Here is a 20415-nt window from a genome sequence, read left to right on the forward strand (position 1 = left end):
TAGACCGGTTGGGCCCCAGGTTTCAGCTGCAGACGCGCTCTCACGGACAGCTTCCCCAGCTCCTCCTTGAACACATCAGCGTGCCGCTGCAGCACCTGGTCTAGCGACAGATCAATCGTCTTTACCTGTGCAGGTGACTTCAGGCCCATCTGAAGTGGACCGATCCATTCTCTCCCCATCAGAGGCTTGTGAGGAGGCAGCTTGCTGACGACCAGCCGAAGCATCTTCTGCTGTCCACGCAGCTCCACGCTCACGTCAGCCTCTCCTGCCAACGGGATCTGCTGGCCGGTGAACGACGTCAGCACCAGCTGGCTCGGTCTCAACTTCAGCCCTGGGACGAGAGTCTGATCACTGACAATAGTGACAGGCGAACCAGTGTCAACAACAAACTCAATATTGGCGCCATTCACGAGGAGTTCAGCTGTCGGGGCTCCAGCTACACTCCCTCCTCCCATCTGGACGTTCCACAGGCCATCAGGCTCAACAGACAACATACACTGGGTCTGGTCAGCAACCTGTCTCACCTGACCCCCGTGTCCACCGCGTCCTCCGCCTCCAGACGGCTTCCTTCCAGGGCAGTCGCGCTTCAGGTGCCCCGGCTTTCCGCACTGGAAACATGTCATTTTTGCACCAGACGGACACAACACCTTTCTGTGACCGACCTGACCACATTTGAAACATTTCCCACGAAATTCCTTCACGGGCCCTCCGGTATGACTACCATCACCCGATCTCTGTCTCCAGTCAGCTGACTTACTTGCATCCTGGCGGATAGCTTGAACCTGAGTCGCTCCTGCTCCACCCTGAACCAGCGACCCCAGCTGCCGTACGTCCTGATAGACCCTGGCTGCGCTCCTGATGTCCATCAAAGTCAGGTCGTCTCCCTTCTCCGCTGCCTTCAGCAGAAGCTTCTCCCGTAGCTGGCCAAAGCTCCCAGCTACGCACCGGTCACGAAGCTCCCGTTCCTGCTCTGCAACGGAAAAAACCACATCGGCGTCCCTGAACACGCAGCCTGCCCAGAAACTGGTCAAATTCTTCCCCCGGCTGCATGCACATGCTGTGAAATGTCATGCGCTCAGCGATCTCATTACGACTGGGTGACAGGTACGCTGCCAACTTCCTTTTGCAACATTCAAATGCATCGGGCACGGCAACAGCTGGGTCAGGCAGGGTGTCATAAACATCGGCGATATCGGGCCCCAACAGGTGCAGTAACACGGCACATTTCCTCTCACTCTCTGTGATATTCAAGGCAACCAAGTACCGCTCTACACCCTTTGACCATCTCTCAAAATCTTCACCGGTTCTGTACGGCTCCACTGCAGGCAGCTGCAACGCCATCTTGAACGCGCAGTACCACCGGCCGCACAACCACCCACTCTGCCCAGCCGACCTCTCCCTACCTGCCAGACGGGTCTGCGCGACCCTCCTCCCGGTCGCCTGTGCCCCGCGGCTGGTCGTTCACCGGTCGCCGACCGCACTGCTGAGCCGTTCACTGGCGCCCCGGCCGGCCCGCCACTCAGCCAGTCGCTGACAGCGCCGCCGAGCCGTTCACCGGCGCCCCGGCCGGTCCGTCACGCAGCCGTCGCTCGCCGCCAGGTCGCTCCGTCCACCGGTGCCGCAGCCGTCGTCGCTGATGACGGCTCCCTCTGCTCCCCGCAGATCCGAAGACTCGTCGCCAAGTGTAGCGTCGTCTCTCAGCTCGTCCCGTCCAGCTAGAGATGACCTTCAGAGTAGAGATGTATTGGGCGACCAAACGGCAGGACGGCACAGGCAGGAATGAATAGCGCGCCAAATGGCACCACACGTGACATAACCACTGTATAGAGGGCAGCACACACTACCCAACAATAACTTTGTGAATAATCTTTCGATGATAATAAACAGGTGTTTGTCTTGGGATGCCGTAAAAGTGAGAAGCTTTGCTGAATTTAGCCTCTGTCAACAGCCGTCAGCGCATCTCGCATGTTGTCTTCAGAACATAATTGGTGCTTTCCCTCCTTGCCCGCGGCCGTGGCTAAGCATGAAATCGCAGCGGGCAGCGTAAAAGTAAATATCTGGCAATGGAAAGCATGTATACATATACCATTTAGGAAAGAGTATTATAAGAACCTGGGTGGCTTTTCAGGAAATCCTTGCCTTACTTTTTCATTACGAAGTTAGGGTTCACAAAGTTGAGAGCCTGGACAATATTTTTCATTTGGCAGCATTACAAAGGTTCAGGGAAAGCGGGACTAAAAAGGTCGCCCACTGACATACCTACAGGGTCTTTCATAATGAATGTTATTTTGAAAACACGAAGTTGAAGGTGTTCGTAAATAAGTAAACCATAAATTTTGTATTTACCTTATTGCAAATTTCTTGGAATTTCTGTTGATGTAATTAAAACTGCCACACTTCACCAAACTTCCCTTTTGTGCGGACATGAAATGCCTCCCCCTATAACACGGGTCAGCTCTTTTTTTCACGTAGGCGTTTTGGGTGGTCGTGGGAAACGGCTCACTGAAGCGCACGGCTGTCCACCGTAAGATTCGGGGACACTTTTAAAAGAAGCACAATGTCCGCTCTAAAATGATCACAGGCTTGTGAACAGATTCCAGAATGTCACGACTCACGGTTGATTGCAAGGAACAAGACGCACGAAAGTTCATGTTTTGGGCTGCCGTGGTCGACGGGCGTGTCTTCGTCCACTGGTTCGCTTCTGGCTCATCAGTGACCGGGCCAGCTTATCTGAGGCTGCTCAGTGCTCAAGGAAGAATTCTGGCCTCATGTGCCTGGCGGGGTTCAAAGACAAGGCCGCTGGTTTCAGCAGGACGGCGCTGAAGTGACAACGGCGGCTGGGCGCCAGTGGTTGGATGGCAACTTTGACAGACGAGTGATCAGCCGTCTCACTGAGCGGCCATGGCCAGCTTGGAGCCCTGATCTCTCGCCAATGTACAGCCCTCTGCAAACTGCGTGGTAGGTATTCTTTTTTCGACAAAACCGAGAATAAGGCGAATACTATGCAATCGGTCATTCGGAAATCGTAACAGCAAGACGCGCGAGACTCCGCACCTTAGATTGGCATAATCATCGTACTCATTTTCCATCCATTTTGGCAACAAAACCCAAAAGTTCATATTTGCCCCCAAAATGAATTTTTGCATTTTGTAGCCACACAAGGCGCATACTTTGTTTAGTGATATACCTAATTGAAGGAGTGGAGCATGCCGCATCTATCTGCAGTGATTTCCGACCGATTAATAGCATAGCCTTTGAGTTATCATCGGTATTAACGAAAAAAGAATACCTACCACGCAGTCTGCTGAGGGCTGTACTTCTGATTTTGGACAGTCGTCTTGGAGGCCCCAAGCAGAGACCCTTCCAGTGACCCTCATAGAGCTACAGGTCAGAGTGGAGAGGTTTGCTGCAATGCTGTGCGCGGAGGATGTGAAGCGCGTGGTGCACCATTTGCGTCCGCGGGCCGAAATCTGTGTCCGAAAGCGAGGCGACACAGTTAAAAATCGATGAAGGGTACCTAAATGCGAGTCATGTGTACATAATTTACCACATGCCGAGATATCCCTTTAACATTAGCACGTGCATTTGGGAAATGGCTTCGGCCCGCCTCGGCTAATGTTGAAGGTATTTGGGAAACGATTCGGCCCTAGGGCTTTTTGATTTTCCCAGACAAAGTTTTACTGAATATTCTGAGCGGAAGAACCAATTCCAAAGAAGATATTTACGGATTGTGTGTTCACTAACAGCAACAGCAAAAGTAAGTGACTGCGTGTTTACTTACTTTTGCAATATATTTATATACACTGTGACTTTTGCTGTCAACGTACTTCAACTATAAACAAGGGTATCGTTCCAATGCCAATTTATTTATTGCTGCAGAACATGGTCAGAATAGTCATTATTACTATATAGTGCACGCAAAAAAAAACCGAACAATTCAAATGCGAGAGGCATCTTAACGTGCCACAATGAAACATTTGATATTGTTCCAGCTGGGATCCAAGACGCGTTTGATTCAGCGTTTCACCCAATTTTCAGTTTTCCTCACGGTTTCCTCACTCATGCACTGGACTCTATATACTTCTTTGTTCTAACTTATTGATCCAGCTAGCATTCAAGACGCGTTTGATTCAGCGTTTCACCCAATTTTCAGTTTTCCTCACGGTTTCCTCACTTCTGCTGGACTCCATATACTTCTTTGTTCTAACTTCTGGCGCTTCACCATCTTCATCCTCATGGCTTTTTCAAACCCAAAATAAGGGGAAATAATGGAATTTCATCTTTCATTCTTAACGCAGCCCCACAATAAAAATGCAAATATAATATAAACTGTTACGCCGGTACGGCATGTGGTAAATCTCACGGTATATAGAGAACTAGGTAAAACCGGTTTGAAATTACAACACTAAGGTGACCACTATTTTCAGCTGACCCTTTTAGTCTAAAAAAGAGAACTAAGCAACAAATTCCAATGAGTTTTATTATTTGTATATATATTTTTGATTTATGATCAGAAAGCACGCCATGTATGAAGCTGCGAAGCATTAACGAAAATAAATTGTTGGCTATCTCCGCCATTTCAAAAATTATATATCTTAAGTTGCAAGGATTGTTCATTGACAAGATTGGTTTTTCACAATCAAAATTTAAAATTAAAGGACAAAAAGTAATATCAAAGGCCAACTCACTTTTGTTGAATTTCGAAATTACCATGGTTCTGAGCTGAGATGTTCAGCCTACCCGACCTGCCAATGCTCTACCATGAATTGTCGAGTACTTTCAGTGAGTTGGGGCTTAAATTATGGTCAGTAAATATCAAAATTAAATTGGTAAATCTCTTCCCAACCTTGGGCTGTGAAAATGCAGTTTTATTCACCTCGGTTTTTTGCTACGGACCTCGTGCCTACCGGCACTCGTCCTCCGCACAAAAACCTCGGTGAATAAAACGCATTTTCCCAGCCCCGGTCGGGAATACCTATATATTCCCATGATTTGTTGTTTCATTCGGGTATTGACAATAGCTTTGTGATGTATATCACCTGAGCTATGGCTATTTCAAAAATAACATTCATTATGAAAGACCCTGTTCATGACATAGATATAGCAATCCAAACACCCTTTGTTAATTCTCAATTCGGTAAGCTGAGAAAGGTACGCTAGTTTAAATAAATCAAGAAAAAGAAGAATTGACCTCGAAAAATACATCTTAGGTTATACCATATAAACCGAAGGAGGGAAAACCACTTACCAAAAAGTCACTCCGCCTACTGTCCAAGCCCCACAGGATGAGATGGTTGACAGTGCTGCAAGTTTTCAGATTTCTGGGAAATTGCGAATCACGAAGTTGAGGATTTCACGAAGTTACCTCTCCGTACCCTAAGTCCAATGCCTATATTGACATTGGAAAATGTATTTTCTCTTATGAGCATTAGAATATATAAAAAAACGTTTACAGAAAACACTACGAGCCCAAATTAAAATTTCGCCTTACACTGGACTAACTAAGACTAACGTCTATTGTCTATACAAACATGGAGACGCGCCCCCGGGCTCTAAAAGGGAGTTCCTCCCGGCTCCCATTGTATTTACTATCCCAATGAAATACAAAAAGTTATGCCCCTGGTAGAGTGCCTAGACACTAGAGTAGGTATACCTACTGGGGCATTCCACGATAGATCGACAAAAAAATTGACACCCACATATTTTATTTTTCGTTTAAAACTGGTCTAAGGGGTTGTGATGGGCGGGGAAGCCATCTGTGGCAACTGGCAAGGATTAATTCTTCGAACAACGGTTTCCGAGATATAGCCTCGGGTAATTCCTGGAGGTCACGCTGCAACCCTATTTTTGGCGGCTTATAACTCAGAAACTATTGGTTTTCTATGGTTAAAACTTTATATGGCTCAACTTTCATTTTTATGACCTGCCCATTATTACGAGCGGGAGCGACAGTGAGATCTCGAGAACAAAGCAAGATAGTGACAAGCGGTGAACGGCACAGGGTACACACAGATAAAGTCTACAATTTTTACCGATATCATTTTCAGGTCAGGTCAAAGATGAAGTCACAGGGGTAAACAAAATCCAAAATAGCGGCACTATATATATGAAGTTTTTCTCGAATAACTTTCGACGCATTCCAGCTAGGAACAAACTAGTAGCACCATCGTGATCCTCATGATCCTCGTGATCCTCGCGTCAATCCGCGTCGAAACATATGTATGTTGACCTCCAAAGGTCAAGGTTTAAGTTGACCTTAGGTCACGTGACCTCACCATATATGTATATCTATCAAGGTCATCATATACAGGGTGTCTAAAGAATAATGTCACACCTTTCCAGCGTCAATTTCATGAAAATAACAAACATGAGAGGCGCACTTTTCTTACAAATGCATCCCACCTTCTCCATGATGCGGGCAATCATACGGTCCAGGACATCAGACATCAACATGTCCAGTAGGGTGCATCAAAATACATTTTCTCATGACATGGATCTGTCTGGGTGAAGAAAGTGTTCGATTGCATGCTGTTACAACGTATGTAAAATATTTTCGCGATCATTGATCATTTACAGGTCCCACAACAGCTCTGAAAGAGACTTCGTCAGGCTCCTTTATTTCAGCGGCCCGGCCCGACTCGATCGCAATGTTATTTGAAGTTAAAGTCAATAATACCCTAGCTATTTAAGCTTATTGAAAGGAAGAGAGGTATTCTGTGTAAGACTTACAGCTACAGTTTGTTGTGCCCTCAAATCCGGGACATGGCTTGTGTTTTGTGTGTGTGTATGTGTGTATTCGCTGCGGCGCGCCGCTGAGCGTTGCGGGGCCGGTTGGCCGCATGGTCATTGGTCGACCTTGCGTGGCCGGAGGCGGCGCTCCGGCCGGGTCGCGGTCACGTGACCCGCATTGACCTTGGACCAGCTCGAGCTTTGGCCGGCATTTGACGTCCAGGGGCCGACGATAAAGCAGGTAAGGTTTGGGCTACCTACCTGTTTTCTACAAGTGTTAACATAGACTGCATGCTCATAATATTAGATAGATTAATCGAAAACAAGTCCATCGTTTTCGATTAATTGCAGTTAGGGTAAGGGCGGGTAAGAGGACGCGGGCGATAAGAGTACGCATCAGCTGTTTCGGTTGCCTAGCAACGCGGGTTTGTCGAGTTCATGAAGTGACATGAAGCCGCCAGTACGTGTTTGTCACTAACGGAACGTGGACGTTGTGCGGCGACGCTGTTGAGTTTAAGGCGATAAATATTATTTTGGAGCGTTATGATATTATTATGGTATGGTACAATAATTTTGATACTTGGCAGTTGAGATAAGGTACATTTTCGTGATTGTTGTGGGAAACTTGTGAGGTTTTCTGGTGAAATACTGTGCAGTGCAATTTTCAGTTTGTGAAGTTTAACACAATGTTTCGGGGATGTTTTGTGCGCGAATTGCATGTAGGGTAAGAGTACGCACTGTTCATGAGGGTAAGAGTACGCAGAATTATACATTATATCGAATATACAAAAATATCAAATTATTGATATATCGCTCAATGACGTTTGTTTTGTAGGTACATCATCAGTGGAGCACTGTGAGGCAGATGCGTACCCGAAATTCTTCTAAATACGATTCATTCTCACTTTTGATTGTACATTTTTAGTCACATGACTTGATTATTTCTTGATTTATAGATATGCAAGATTTATTTTATGTTTTTTCTTTTTTGATACTAGAATTAAATTAAATGTCTTCTGGGTTTGATGTTAAGCATTTGGACAGTAAAAGCTGCCTATAGGTGTGTGTTTATATGCTTGCGTACTCCACCCGCATGGTGTGCGTACTCTTACCCACCCCATATGGTAAGAGTACGCAAGTGCAGCGATTCAGAAAATGTCAGTTTTAGACCACTTCCATTTACGCTGAAGGATCGTTGCCTCATGGGTTGATGGCAAATTCAATGAACTTTAATATTCCATATTTGCGATTTCTTTCTTTCAAATATTTAAGAAATGAGAGCAAAAAATCCACTAAGTGCGTACTCTTATACGACTTCACCCTATGACTTGTATTGGACCTGCCCATCGTTTTCGATTAAGTGTAGGTTGGACTTAATTGCACTTTTTCCGATTAATTTATGCAATAATATGAGCCTACGGTCAATTTTAACACTTTTATTGATTAGTAATTTTTATCAATCCACTTTCAATTACTTTTTTATTTTTCTATTGATTATCTACCAAATGTTCGCTTTTACCATGGTTCATTCCGACCAATTCAGCGTAACATAGAAAATAACATTTGCAATAGCTTTAATATAACAAACCCTTACCATTTTATGAACGCGATATCACAAGAAATGCCTCTGCGAAATGAAAAAAGGTATGATAGCAGCGCTATGACAACAAACATTATCAACACACAAAAATTATCCGTGGTCCCCACATGTTTAATTATACAGGTGGGTCGATTTGATATCAGTTTACCTGAGAGTACTGCTGTCATCAGTAACTGTGACACATTATTTTATACCTGTGTTTCAGGCGGGTGATGGCCAGATTCGTTCAGTATGCCGTCAGATCGTTCGCACTCCCGCACCAGATGCAGCAGCCGTGTCCAGATCTTCGGTCTGGGCGCCAGCATCACTCAGAGCGATGCTTCTATCACCGGCTCAAAACTACCCAGTGGTTGACAAGTCTTGCGCTGCATGCTGTACCACTGTGACGTCCAGTTGCATGCCAGTCGACCTGGTAGTAGTGGAGCCATGTCCCGGTTTGAAGCAGCTAAGGTCGTCCTGGAGAAGGTGCGACCATTTTACGAGAAGGCCAACATCCCGATGGTGACCGACAGGCGCGCTAGTGACAAGCTGGTGGCCCTTGTTGACGACAACAAGCTCCGGAAGATAGCTCATTCCAGACGCTCTTGTCCGACTGCAGTCCAGCAGCTTGATGCCGTGTCAAATAGACTGGACTCTACATTCCCCTCATGAGCTCCAAACGCTGAACAGTTGATCCGAAGCCCGGAGGACTTGGCCTTCTTTACCAGCATGAGAGGAGACAGACTGGCCTTGTTTGGTGGGCACGATGCCAAGTTTCAGGTTCAGCTTCAACGGCGGCAGCAGCGTGAAGCTGAGGCCAACGCCAGGCAGGTGCGCGCTGCCGCTGAGCAGCAGACTACATCGGCCCGTGCCGCTATAGAAACTGACAGCGACGACGATATAGTCGAAGTGGATGATGCTGCCGCTCCGAAGACACGCCCTCGGCAGTGTAAGAAGAGAGGTGTAACTGCGTTTATACCCCAAGACATCCTGAAGCGACCAAGACTTGTGTCGCTGGCAACGCGGCTGAAGATGACGCCGATGCAGCAGGCAGCATTCACACGTAGACTGATCGAGGAGACAGGCGCCGATTCATCGAGAGTGGCGACGTCATACGCAACTGCAGACCGAGCGCGTCGCAACGTCTGTTCCGACATCAGCAAGGAGTGTCTGGAAAAGTGGACGCCGCCATCACTCCTGACTCTGCACTGGGATAGCAAGCTCACTCCGACGCTCAGTAATGTGCGCCAACTGGAAGAGCGTCTAACTGTAGTGGTCGGCGATTCCCGAACGCTGAAACTGCTCGGCGTGCCAGCGTATACCAAGGGCACTGACGAGAAGTGTGGCACGATTATTGCTGAGCTGACGTGTGGGCTGCTGCAAAAGTGGCATTGCGCTGACCAGGTGGCGGATTTCGCCGACCGGGACTGCTGGTTTGGTATGCACCAGCTGCACATCAGTCATCAACTCAGCCTTCCTCTCTCTTGCCGTGGAGGACTGGAAGTCCTGCGCAGCATACCAGGAGAGTCTGGTGAACGTGAGTGCGGTAAACGTAGTGAACGACTGCGCTGAGCGGGGCGTGAAACTCACGTCAGACTTTGTGATCGCAGCCAGAAGCGAGCGGCACCTTCAAAACGTGCTGCAGACGGTGGAGGAGGACCGGTTAAAGCAGCCTGATCTGAGGGACGCAGGCAACGTGTCTCAGCGAGCGGCAAACTTCTACGCACCTGGTGATAGTGATGAGTGTGTGATTACTCGTAAAGCCACAATATATGTACGGTTAACCAATGATCGATCGTCTCTGTGGGAACTGTAAACATCAATGATTTTTTACAAAACTTAACATATTTTGTCTTTACTCACATTCGAACAAAAATTTGACCCAGACAGATCGAATTGTCAATTTTGAAAAATAACGTTATAATTTGATGCACCCTAATGTCCAGCTTCTGTGGACTGATCTTGGACCAGACAGATCGAACGTTCCTGGTCAGCGTGCATTTAGGTTATCCTGGCGCCGTTTTGCTCACCTCTTACAGGACGATCGCCCAAAGATTTTCTATCGGCGACAGGTCGGGGCTATTCACCGGCCATTTGTCCTTCTCCCAGAATGCTGGGAAGTTCGATCTGCACCAGTCCTTCGTCGTTCTAGCTCGATGAGCTGGGGCGCCGACTTGTTGAAAGATGGCCCTGGACATGTTCAGCAGAAGTTTTTCGGCTGGAAACGTGGCTTGTTGGGCTTCAGCTTTAGAGACATCCTCCGGTACCGATGGATTATCATTTTGAAGACTGGCTGAATGTTGGCAATCAGCCTCCTTGCCAGTTTCCTTGTGGATAAGCCCGTCTTAAGCTCCGCACTTCGCGATGACGATCTGTGCTATACCCGGCTGGCGGAAGTCTTCCTGCCGCGACCTAGCTTGTTCCCAGGCGTCTATCCGCTTCTGTCGCGTGATAAACAGCGCCAAATCGTGCGACAACTCATGCCCAGTACCTCGGCGACCTGGCCGTGGGTCATGCCACCGGCAACCATGCCGACTGCCCCGCTGCGGGACGATTTGCTCTGCAGTTTCGCAATCCTGGACACCTGGCCCGCGCGCGCTGGGTACTGCCCCGGAAATGACCTCCGTGCACCCCTTGACCGGTCAGGGTCACAAAAATTCGAAGGTCACGTGACTAGAATGTAGCCATTATGGTCTGGGAGGCAGTACCGGTGAAATTATATTGATATTGCGCAGTAGAAGGCAAAACAAAGGTTGTGGGAGGGTGTGACATTAATTTTGGGACACCCTGTATATCATTCGATGAGCCTTGACGAGCTGAAAACTATGAGCCCATCCGCGTGGCTGTATTTTGAACCTGTAAGGAGTTATTAGCAAAAAAACTTTGTTGACCTTTAATGACGTCACATGACCTTACAGTTACCCTGGAGCAAAAAAGGTCTCGTAGTCAAAGTTGATCGTATATGAAGTCACTCATTATATATTAGGCAATTCCGACGCGTTTTAGTGTAAAAATAAGGGAGCTGATTTTTCCCCAATTGACTTTTAACCCGCGCCCCGCTAGGGGGGGGGCGGCAGAATCTGCTTCCTCCCTCCCGTTTTTCGCCCATACCTAACTTCTAAACGCGTTAAGCCAGCAACGTCAAACTTTCAGTACCTTTTCATACATCAATTTAAGACGTTTCCTGAGAATTTGAGCGAAATCCGTCGGCATGCTTTGGAGAAAATGACGTTTTAGTGACGTCATGTCCGCCATTTTCGCCTAAAAAACGGCAAAATTTCAAACGCTGCTAACATCTTCATTTTTAAAGGAATCAAGACGTAACAAAAAAGGTTATACGTGATTCTACTTTGTCTATCAAATGGCAATCTCGGTTTTGAAAATTTTAGATTTTGACCCAATAAAAAAACTCACTTTTTTGGGAAAATAATTATAAAATTCAAAATTTTGAGTGTATCAAAAACCGGAATATATGTCAGAGAAGTGGTCCATGTGCACCTACATACAAATTTTTAAAAGAATCGGTTCAAAAATGTGGGAGCTATTCAAAATTTGATGACGTCACGACACACACAATTTTTGAAAAATGATTTTTTTTTTGAAGTTTTAGACCTCGTACGGAAACAAAAATAGCACCATTCGATTCGCAGTGAAAAACTGCAGCAGCTAGACACCTTTTTAGGCCTTAACAAACAACTTCGAAATTTGTCCTCACCTGACCCGACCTTGACCTGACCTCGACCTGAAATTCATCCAGATGTGGTCCATATCACTTATTGAGTGTGCCTATTGAATTATATGAATAAAATGACCCATAAAACATGTGTCGCACATGCCCTTTTCTATATTTTGTTTTTTTGTGACCTGACCTGACCTGACCTGACCTTGACCTTGACCTCTGAATGATATTGTATGCAACGAATATTGTCTTGGTAGCCTAAGAACATGTTTTGGACAATCAGTCTCAATCCATTCTTCGGCAACTACGGTGCAAGGCCGATACTGTAGAAACTTGCATTTTGTACCCTTGACCTGACCTTGACCTGACCTCTGACCTACTTAGGTAAGCAAAAAAATTGGGCTCTTAAGATCCGCCTTGTTGAGAGCTTTCGATTGCCGTTTTCCCCGTCTCTCTACGACCATCGGTTCGGAAGTTAGACAGGGGGAGGGGGCAGAATCTGCCCCCCCCCCCCCAGCGGGGCGCGTATGGCTGAATAGCCCAGCGGGGTGCGGGTTAATGGGGTGGTCAAGAAATTGACCTGACCTTAGGTCATCGATAACGAAATTCAAAGCGAACTGGCGCTAGGCCAAAGAAAACACAATGTTGCTTGTTGCCTGTTCTACGTCTCTTTCTCTATTACATCAAAAAGTACAGCAAAAAAGGAAATTATTGTCGTGTGTTCAACGGATGACCTCGGATGACCTTTCAGTGGGTCACTGATGCAAGGGTGCACCAGTGTCATCAATACTAGCCTAACTCAACATGGTTCAAAAGTATTTGAACCAGTCAGACATAGACGGCGGAACGGGAAGGGCACCGGGGCACCCTGCCCCCCTTTGATTTTGGCATTTTAACATTAGCCCTATGGGCGTTGCATGGAAAGAATGGGGCCAAATGTCGGCAGTGCCCCCTTAACCCTATTAGTGGCAGGCTCCTGGCTACCCCTATTAGTGGCAGGGGGGGGGGGGCTGTTTACGACCCCTCCTGATATCTCGAGATCTAACGGGCCGATTTTCAAAATTCAAACGGCATTCGATTTCGCTCAACGTGATCTAAATTTCTAAAAAAAAATAAAAATTAAAAAATGTCAATAGGGGGGTAGAGGGGGATAAAAACGGGCAAATTGCAGATATATTTTAGACTGTTTATCACGGCCAGGTTTCTGAACCAATCTTAACCCTCGCCCATGTAGGGGGGGGGGGGTTGGTGCAACCCCCCCCTGAGGTTTTTCTTAGCTACACGCCGAACCGTTTCAGATAGCCTGCTCAAATTTTCAGTACCCTATGGGGCATCCTTTGCGCAACTTTTGGTATTTTTTTTGTCAAGGTCATGTCAGGTCACGGAGTTATGACGTCATAAAGGAAACAATCTCCGGCCAGATTTACGCTAAATTGGAGATTGCTTCACATTGGTATAAATGCCGACTGACCTGACACACTGATGGATTGTTTTAGAATCATAACTGGCTGATTTGACATTGGCACAATGTCCGTTGACATTTTGAAGGTTACTAAAGGTCAAGGTAAGGTCAGTGACCTCGGTTGACCTGTAATGACTTCTTGCACTTGTATGCCTTTTCGGGGTATTTTGATGCCCTGAATTCGAATTTGCTATCCATTTCAGGCATCGTAGGTTGTTTCTTGTAGTTCATTTTGGGTCAGGGTCAGGTCAGTGACGTCACACGCCTGACGTGACCCAATGCACAAATGACCTTGCAGACTTCCGATGCTCCCAACGCATCATTTTTATAGTTATGACATCGAAATACACACCAAACGATAGAGAATTGATCAAGGATCACGATAGTGAAGGTTTCAAGTCGATATCTCTTACCGTTTTGCCGCAATCGGCGCGGAAATCTGAAAAGTTAGATTTTTCCGAAAATTTGACCTTTGACCGGTCATAAGTAGGTCAATTGTTGACCTAGGACCAAAAAATATACCACCAATCGCGAGAACTCGTCGAGAGCAATCCGTTGGTCGTTTCCGCTAAGCTCTACGACGCTCCGTTTTCAAACGCCAGGGGGGTCGCACCCCCCCCCCCTGCATGGGCGAAGGTGGCAAAACACCGTTTACGGGCGAGTGTTAACGCAACTTTTGCCGATCGATAGAGAATGAACCAGGAATTCACATGGATCCTAAAAATATGCATTTTCAAAAATCATAGGCGGATACAGATGTAATTACTAATTATTCCCCAAAAATCAGCACCTGGACGCGCCTATGATTTTAGGGGAAAACATCGCTTGTAAGTGTTCACAAATACATGGTATGGTGCATTTGATCGCTTTCTGGCAATGTAACTACTACGAAACCGCTCATCAAATGGTACTGTACATTTCAGTATGAACCCCCCCCCCCTTTTTGGACGCCTGGATCCGCCTATTATAGCAAAAACGTGTCAAAAGAGGATGCACGATAACTTTGTATATGTTATCACATGATACCTTTCATTTACTGTTCGTAAAACTGGTGCATGCAGTTATAATACATCAGCATCGTGATCTTCGCCCAAATGACTCGCTTCACGAATAGGACCCCCCAATTCTCAGTGCTCTGGAGCCGCCCCTGGTAAAGTTATGAACTTGAAATTTTCAGGGAATGTGCCCAATTTAGTTTTAGGAAAAGTCAGAGAATTTCAGCATCGTAGCTTCAGCGGTTTCGGAGATATTCCCGAAAAACCTGAGGGGTGGATGAAAACAACCCCCCTGCCACTAATAGGGTTAATTGAAGGTGTTCCGCCGCTACTGCTGTCAGATGCGTTTCGTTGGTAGCTGATAATTCTGCCACTGACTTATAAAGGACAGGTCACAAAAATGACCTAACCTGAGGTCAACGCAGGTCGAAAGTCACTTTTTATTATTGCATACCTATTAATGACAATTGATGAATCCTGTACCGTTTACCGCTTGTCGCTATCTTGCTTTATTCTCGAGATCTCGCTGTCGCTCCCACTCGTAATAATGGACAGGTGCAGGTCATAAAAATGACCTGACCTGAGGTCAACGCAGGGCGATAACCACTTTTTTATTATCGCATATGAATGACAATTGATAATGCTTTAATCGTCATCAGACAAAATTGTAACTTTCAGTGGGAAAAATATCAAGGTCACTATTCGAAAAAAAGGTCAAGAGGTCACGTGATCAAAATTTTCAAAAATTGAAAATCCGAGATAGCAAAATGTTCGTTGGCTGATTACGACGTGAACCATATAAAGTTTTATCATAGAAAACCAACAGTTTCTGAGTTTTAGGCCGCCAAACATAGGGTTGCAGCGTGACCTCCAGGAATTGCCTGAGGCTATACCTATCTCGGAAACCGTTGTTCGAAGAAAAAAATTCTTGCCGTGCAGCTGGCTTCTCCGCCCATCACAACCCATTAGACCAATTTCAAGCAAAAAATAAAATATGACGGTGTGCATACGGCTTTGGTCGATCTATCGTGGAATGCCCCCACTGGATTTCAAGTTTTCACTTTTCCTGCATTTTGATTTGGATTCTAGCCTAGAATCTAAATCAAAATGCAGGATCTAGGGTTGTAATCGAGCCCATCCGTAACAGTTTTCAGGCCCCAATCGCGTCCTGCAGCGACTAGCAAGGCCGTATAGCGACTAGCGAGTGACAAATGCCTCATGACCTCGACCAAGATTCTTACCTCGACCACCCACTGTACGATTACGTGACAAAAGATCGTAAGACAAAAGATCGTATGCAAATAGATCGTAGGAAAATGATCGTAGGATAAATATCGTATGTTGTAAAAGATCGTACGACAAAAGATCGTATGTAAAAGATCGTGAAGCAATTGATCGTACGACTAAAGATCGCAAATAAAGGGTCGTAAAGCAAAGCATCGTATGAAAAGATCGTACGACAAAAGATCGTAACGCTAAATTCGTAAAGTAAATAATCGTATAGAATAGTGTTGTAGGTACCTAAATGATTGTGTTAGCATAAAGCCCGTTAGTTAGTTCAACAGGCAGACTCAATAAGTGATATGGACCACCTCTGGATGAATTTCAGGTCGAGGTCAGGTCAAGGTCAGGTCAAGAGAGGTCAAATTTTGAAGTTGGTTGTTAACCTTCCAGACGGTGGGGGGGGGGCATTTTTTTGCCCCCCCCCCCTTTTAGTTTTTTCGATATATCTCGAGAACCGCTGCGCCGATCGTCACCAAACTTTCAGTACCCTCCCGGGAGTAGCTAGCGCACATGCTGACCAAAATTTTTCCAAAGGCTGTGATAGGTTGGCCGCTAATGACGTCAGAGTGACGTCATTTTTGCCATTTTCGACCCAAAAAAAGGTTTTTGCGGGAAGAGCTGTCAGGCCTACAGCTTTAGAGATACAGAAAAATGATTCAGACATAAGAGGTGTGGAATTAAGAGGGCTACAAAACTGCTCTTTCGGTTTTTCGAATTTTTTGGATTTTGACCCCCAAAAATAAAAAAATAGATTTTTTGAAAATAATAGCCGAAAAATCCAAAAAGTTTTTTGAATTTCGAAAAAACCGGAATATATGTGATAGTGCCTACCACCTTCTATCTACATACTAAATTTGAGATCGATACCTCTTTTTTTGGCCAAGTTATAGCGAAAAAAAAACTGTTCAAAATTGATGACGTCAAATTTTCAAACTCAATTTTTAGCAATTCTAGACCTCGAAGCGCAAAACAAAGACCACCATTAGACTCCCCGTGACGAGCTGCATCGAATCGATACCAATTTTATGCAAAAATATCAACTTTGAAATTTGACCTTTTTTGACCTGACCTTGACCTGACCTCCACCAGAAAGTGACCTAAACCGTACCTGATGGTCTTATAACCAATACCATTGAGTTGGAAATGAAAAACTGGCCATAAAACATGCATCGCACAACCTTAGTAAAGTTGGGTTCATGTGGTGACCCTTGGTGACCTTTGGTGACCTGACCTGTGACCTGACCTGGTATGACCAGTGACCTCTAATAGCAACATATGTACTAGACAACTGACGCCTTATCGCTGATTTTCGACAAAATGCGTTTTACTCGGTGTTATAGCGCTTTCCCTAGAAGCCCCGTGAACGGTGAAACATTTTATCTTTGACCTGACCTGTGACGTCATCGGTGACCCCGAGGTCAATGAAATTTGGTTTCCCTAAACAAATTTGACAGCGCTATCGAACGCCGTTTGAATTTTCCGGATCCGTCCAGTAGTTTCGGAGATACGAGGGGGGGGGGGCAAAAAAATGCCCCCCCCCACACCGCGCGGAAGGTGGCTGGTATGCCCACCGCCTGCCGGGTTAAGGCCTAAAAAGGTGTCTATCTGATGCAGTTTTTCACAGCGAATCGAATGGTGCTATTTTTGTTTCCGTACGAGGTCTAGAAATCATTTTTCAAAATTTGTGTGCGTCGTGACGTCATAAAAGTTTGAATAACTCCACATTTTTGAACCGATTCTTCTAAAAATTGGTATGTAGGTGCACATAGACCACTTCTCTGACATATATTCCGGTTTTTTCGATACACTCAAAATTTTGGATTTTATAATTATTTTCCCAAAAAAGTCAGTTTTTCGAAGAAAAAAATTGGGCCAAAATCCAAAATTGTCAAAAAACCGAGATAGCCATTTGATAGACAAAGTAGAATCACGTATAACCTTTTTTGTGGCGTCTTGATTCCTTTAAAATTGAAGATGTTAGCGGCGTTTGAAATTTTGCCGTTTTTGAGGCGAAAATGACGAACATGACGTCACTAAAACGTCAGTTTCTCAAAAACATTTCAGACGGATTTCGCTCCAATTTTCAGGGAACGTGTCAAATTGATCTATGATAAGGTACTGAAAGTTTGACTTCGCTGGCTTAACGCGTTTAGAAGTTATTGGCGAAAAACGGGAGGGGGGCAGATTCTTGCCCCCCCCCCCCAGCGGGGCGCGGGTTAACGTATGGTCGAGCTTACGACGGCCACTTACGCGAGTCGCGAACACAGAAATTGATAAGCTTTGTGTGCGCTGGAGTTGGGCTGCACCATGTGAATACCATATTTTGACTGTACGATCTTTATCTCATACGATCATTCGGCGTACGATCATTTACCTCAACGATCTTTTGCGAATAAGATATTCCGTCCTTACGAACATTATACTGTACGATCTTTATCCCGTATGATCTTTTGGCATACGATCATTTTCCTTGATGATCTTTTGCGAATACGATCTTTTGTCCATACGAGCATTATGTCGTACGATCTTTATCCATTACGACTTTTTGACATACGATTATTTTCCTTGACGATCTTTAGCAAATACGATCTTTTGTCCATACGATCATTATGTTTATCCATTACGATCTTTTGCATACGATCAACTTCCTACGATCTTCTGCCATACGATCTTATGAGTTATGCTTTACGATCTTTTGTACGGTTACCCACTTACTGCCAGGCCGAGCCCGACCGCGTCATCTATAAGCCGTTGTGGGGCGACACCTAGCATTCTATATTCACCATAACAGTGCCAATGAATAATGGAGCCTTGCATTAATTTTGTTATGTTTTGTACCTTACAGCTGAGAAACTGCCATGATCTAAGCTGTAAATTTTCGTTTTCATTGAAACTTTCCTGATCGTACGAAAAATATTCTCTTGCAACTTTAAGCAGCAAAAAACACAATTTAGTGGCCACTAGCTTTAAATGCCCAGCATAGCGTCAGATCTGTCCTGTTTTATATAGCTAAGTTTGCTAAGTTAGAGACTCAGGTCTAGTGTTTATGTCGTCATTACAGGTATTGAAACGTTGAGTTGAGCATTGTTGATAGTCGTCATTACACTATAATTTGGAAGTATTTACCTTTTTAATGAATTATTTGTTAGTTTTTCTCTCATCTACATGTTACATATGAATAAATTCAGAGAGAATATGTGTTTTTAGGCTCTTAGACATCTAAGTTGCCTGGAATATTCATCGTAACACCAGATAACATAATGATTCTTATGACGCAATTTTACTCGTTTGTTACCAGTTTTCAAGCTAGGTTTACTATGTTCAATTCATGATGCTTGAACAGCATTTGCTAAATATGCCCAATAAACAAAGAGATATTTTCACGAGCCGCTTATCTAGAGCTGTCAGCTGAAATCCTGAACACATCTATAACGAAGCAATATTAAAAAAAAATAATGGTAGGGCCTTGATTGACGTGCATATAGTTGCATCATATTCACATTCAGATTCGCGTGCACATTCGCGGACCCCTTCGATTTGGCTGAAAATTGCACAGCAGATAGACCTTGAGCTCCTAAGTGCGAAAATCATCTTTTTATTGACCGACATTAAGTATTTTCCAAGTTATTCACGTTTGTTTTACTAGAACAATATTCTGGTTCGTAAACTTCCCGGAAAAATCGGACCTCATCAAATTTCAAGAAAATTTCAGAAATGATTTAGACTCAGTAGTTCTTTACAAAAAACTAATTTGCATCAAACGCGGTCGCATAGTTTTCTCAGGACAAGTCTCTTAATTTCAAGGTCGTTCAAGGTCATGCAATTTTTTCTCACTTTTTGGAGTCGTTTCACACGTAACAGCTTCGTATTTATGAAGGACATTAGCTATACATACTGCAATAACAAAATACTTAAGTACCAGAGGCATTGTTAGACCAAAGGGCGAAAAACAGTCGATAAACTTATTGAGCAAAGCCAAGAGGCAAATACAAGTGATATTCAGATTTCCCGTCCTAAAGTGAACTTGCCGGACCCCTCCGATTTCGTTCAAAATCACAGGAATGATGCTCCTTGACCTCCTGAACACGAAAATAGTGCTACTTTTGACCGACATCAAAGACTTTTCCAGATATACGCATCCGTGCACATTCAAATTGCATATGTTGCATATGGCACGTTGGGCGGACCCCTTCGATTTCGTTCAAAATCACAGGAATGATGCTCCTTGACCTCCTGAACACGAAAATAGTGCTACTTTTGACCGACATCAAAGACTTTTCCAGATATACGCATCCGTGCACATTCAAATTGCATATGTTGCATATGGCACGTTGGGCGGACCCCTTCGATTTCGTTCAAAATCACAGGAATGATGCTCCTTGACCTCCTGAACACGAAAATAGTGCTACTTTTGACCGACATCAAAGACTTTTCCAGATATACGCATCCGTGCACATTCAAATTGCATATGTTGCATATGGCACGTTGGGCGGACCCCTTCGATTTCGCTCAAAATCACAGGAATGATGCTCCTTGACCTCCTGAACACGAAAATAGTGCTACTTTTGACCGACATCAAAGACTTTTCCAGATATACGCATCCGTGCACATTCAAATTGCATATGTTGCATATGGCACGTTGGGCGGACCCCTTCGATTTCGTTCAAAATCACAGGAATGATGCGCC

General features: G+C 45.0%; 2 protein-coding genes across 13 annotated transcripts in view; one reads left to right on the top strand and one right to left on the bottom strand.

The window, feature by feature from the left end:
• LOC122390907 (uncharacterized protein K02A2.6-like) overlaps positions 1-969 on the bottom strand; it is a 31592-nt gene extending 30623 nt beyond the window's left edge. Inside the window, exons 1-2 of one of the 2 annotated variants that reach the window (XR_006258251.1) lie at positions 758-969; positions 525-608 (exon numbers count right to left, since the gene is read on the bottom strand). Coding sequence is in view for 1 of the 2 variants with exons in the window: in XM_043384368.1 (XP_043240303.1) it covers positions 758-763 (6 nt within the window). In the remaining variant the exon portion in view is untranslated. The remainder of the gene's footprint in view (positions 1-524; positions 609-757) is intronic. The other variant, XM_043384368.1, reaches the window with a different exon arrangement.
• The window catches only part of LOC122390847 (protein-tyrosine sulfotransferase-like), a 67668-nt gene that overhangs the window by 27335 nt on the left and 19918 nt on the right, over positions 1-20415 (top strand). The window lies entirely within an intron of this gene.

Source organism: Amphibalanus amphitrite, unplaced genomic scaffold (assembly GCF_019059575.1).
Source record: "Amphibalanus amphitrite isolate SeventyFive unplaced genomic scaffold, NRLGWU_Aamphi_draft 000021F_arrow, whole genome shotgun sequence".
Classification (NCBI taxonomy): domain Eukaryota; kingdom Metazoa; phylum Arthropoda; class Thecostraca; order Balanomorpha; family Balanidae; genus Amphibalanus; species Amphibalanus amphitrite.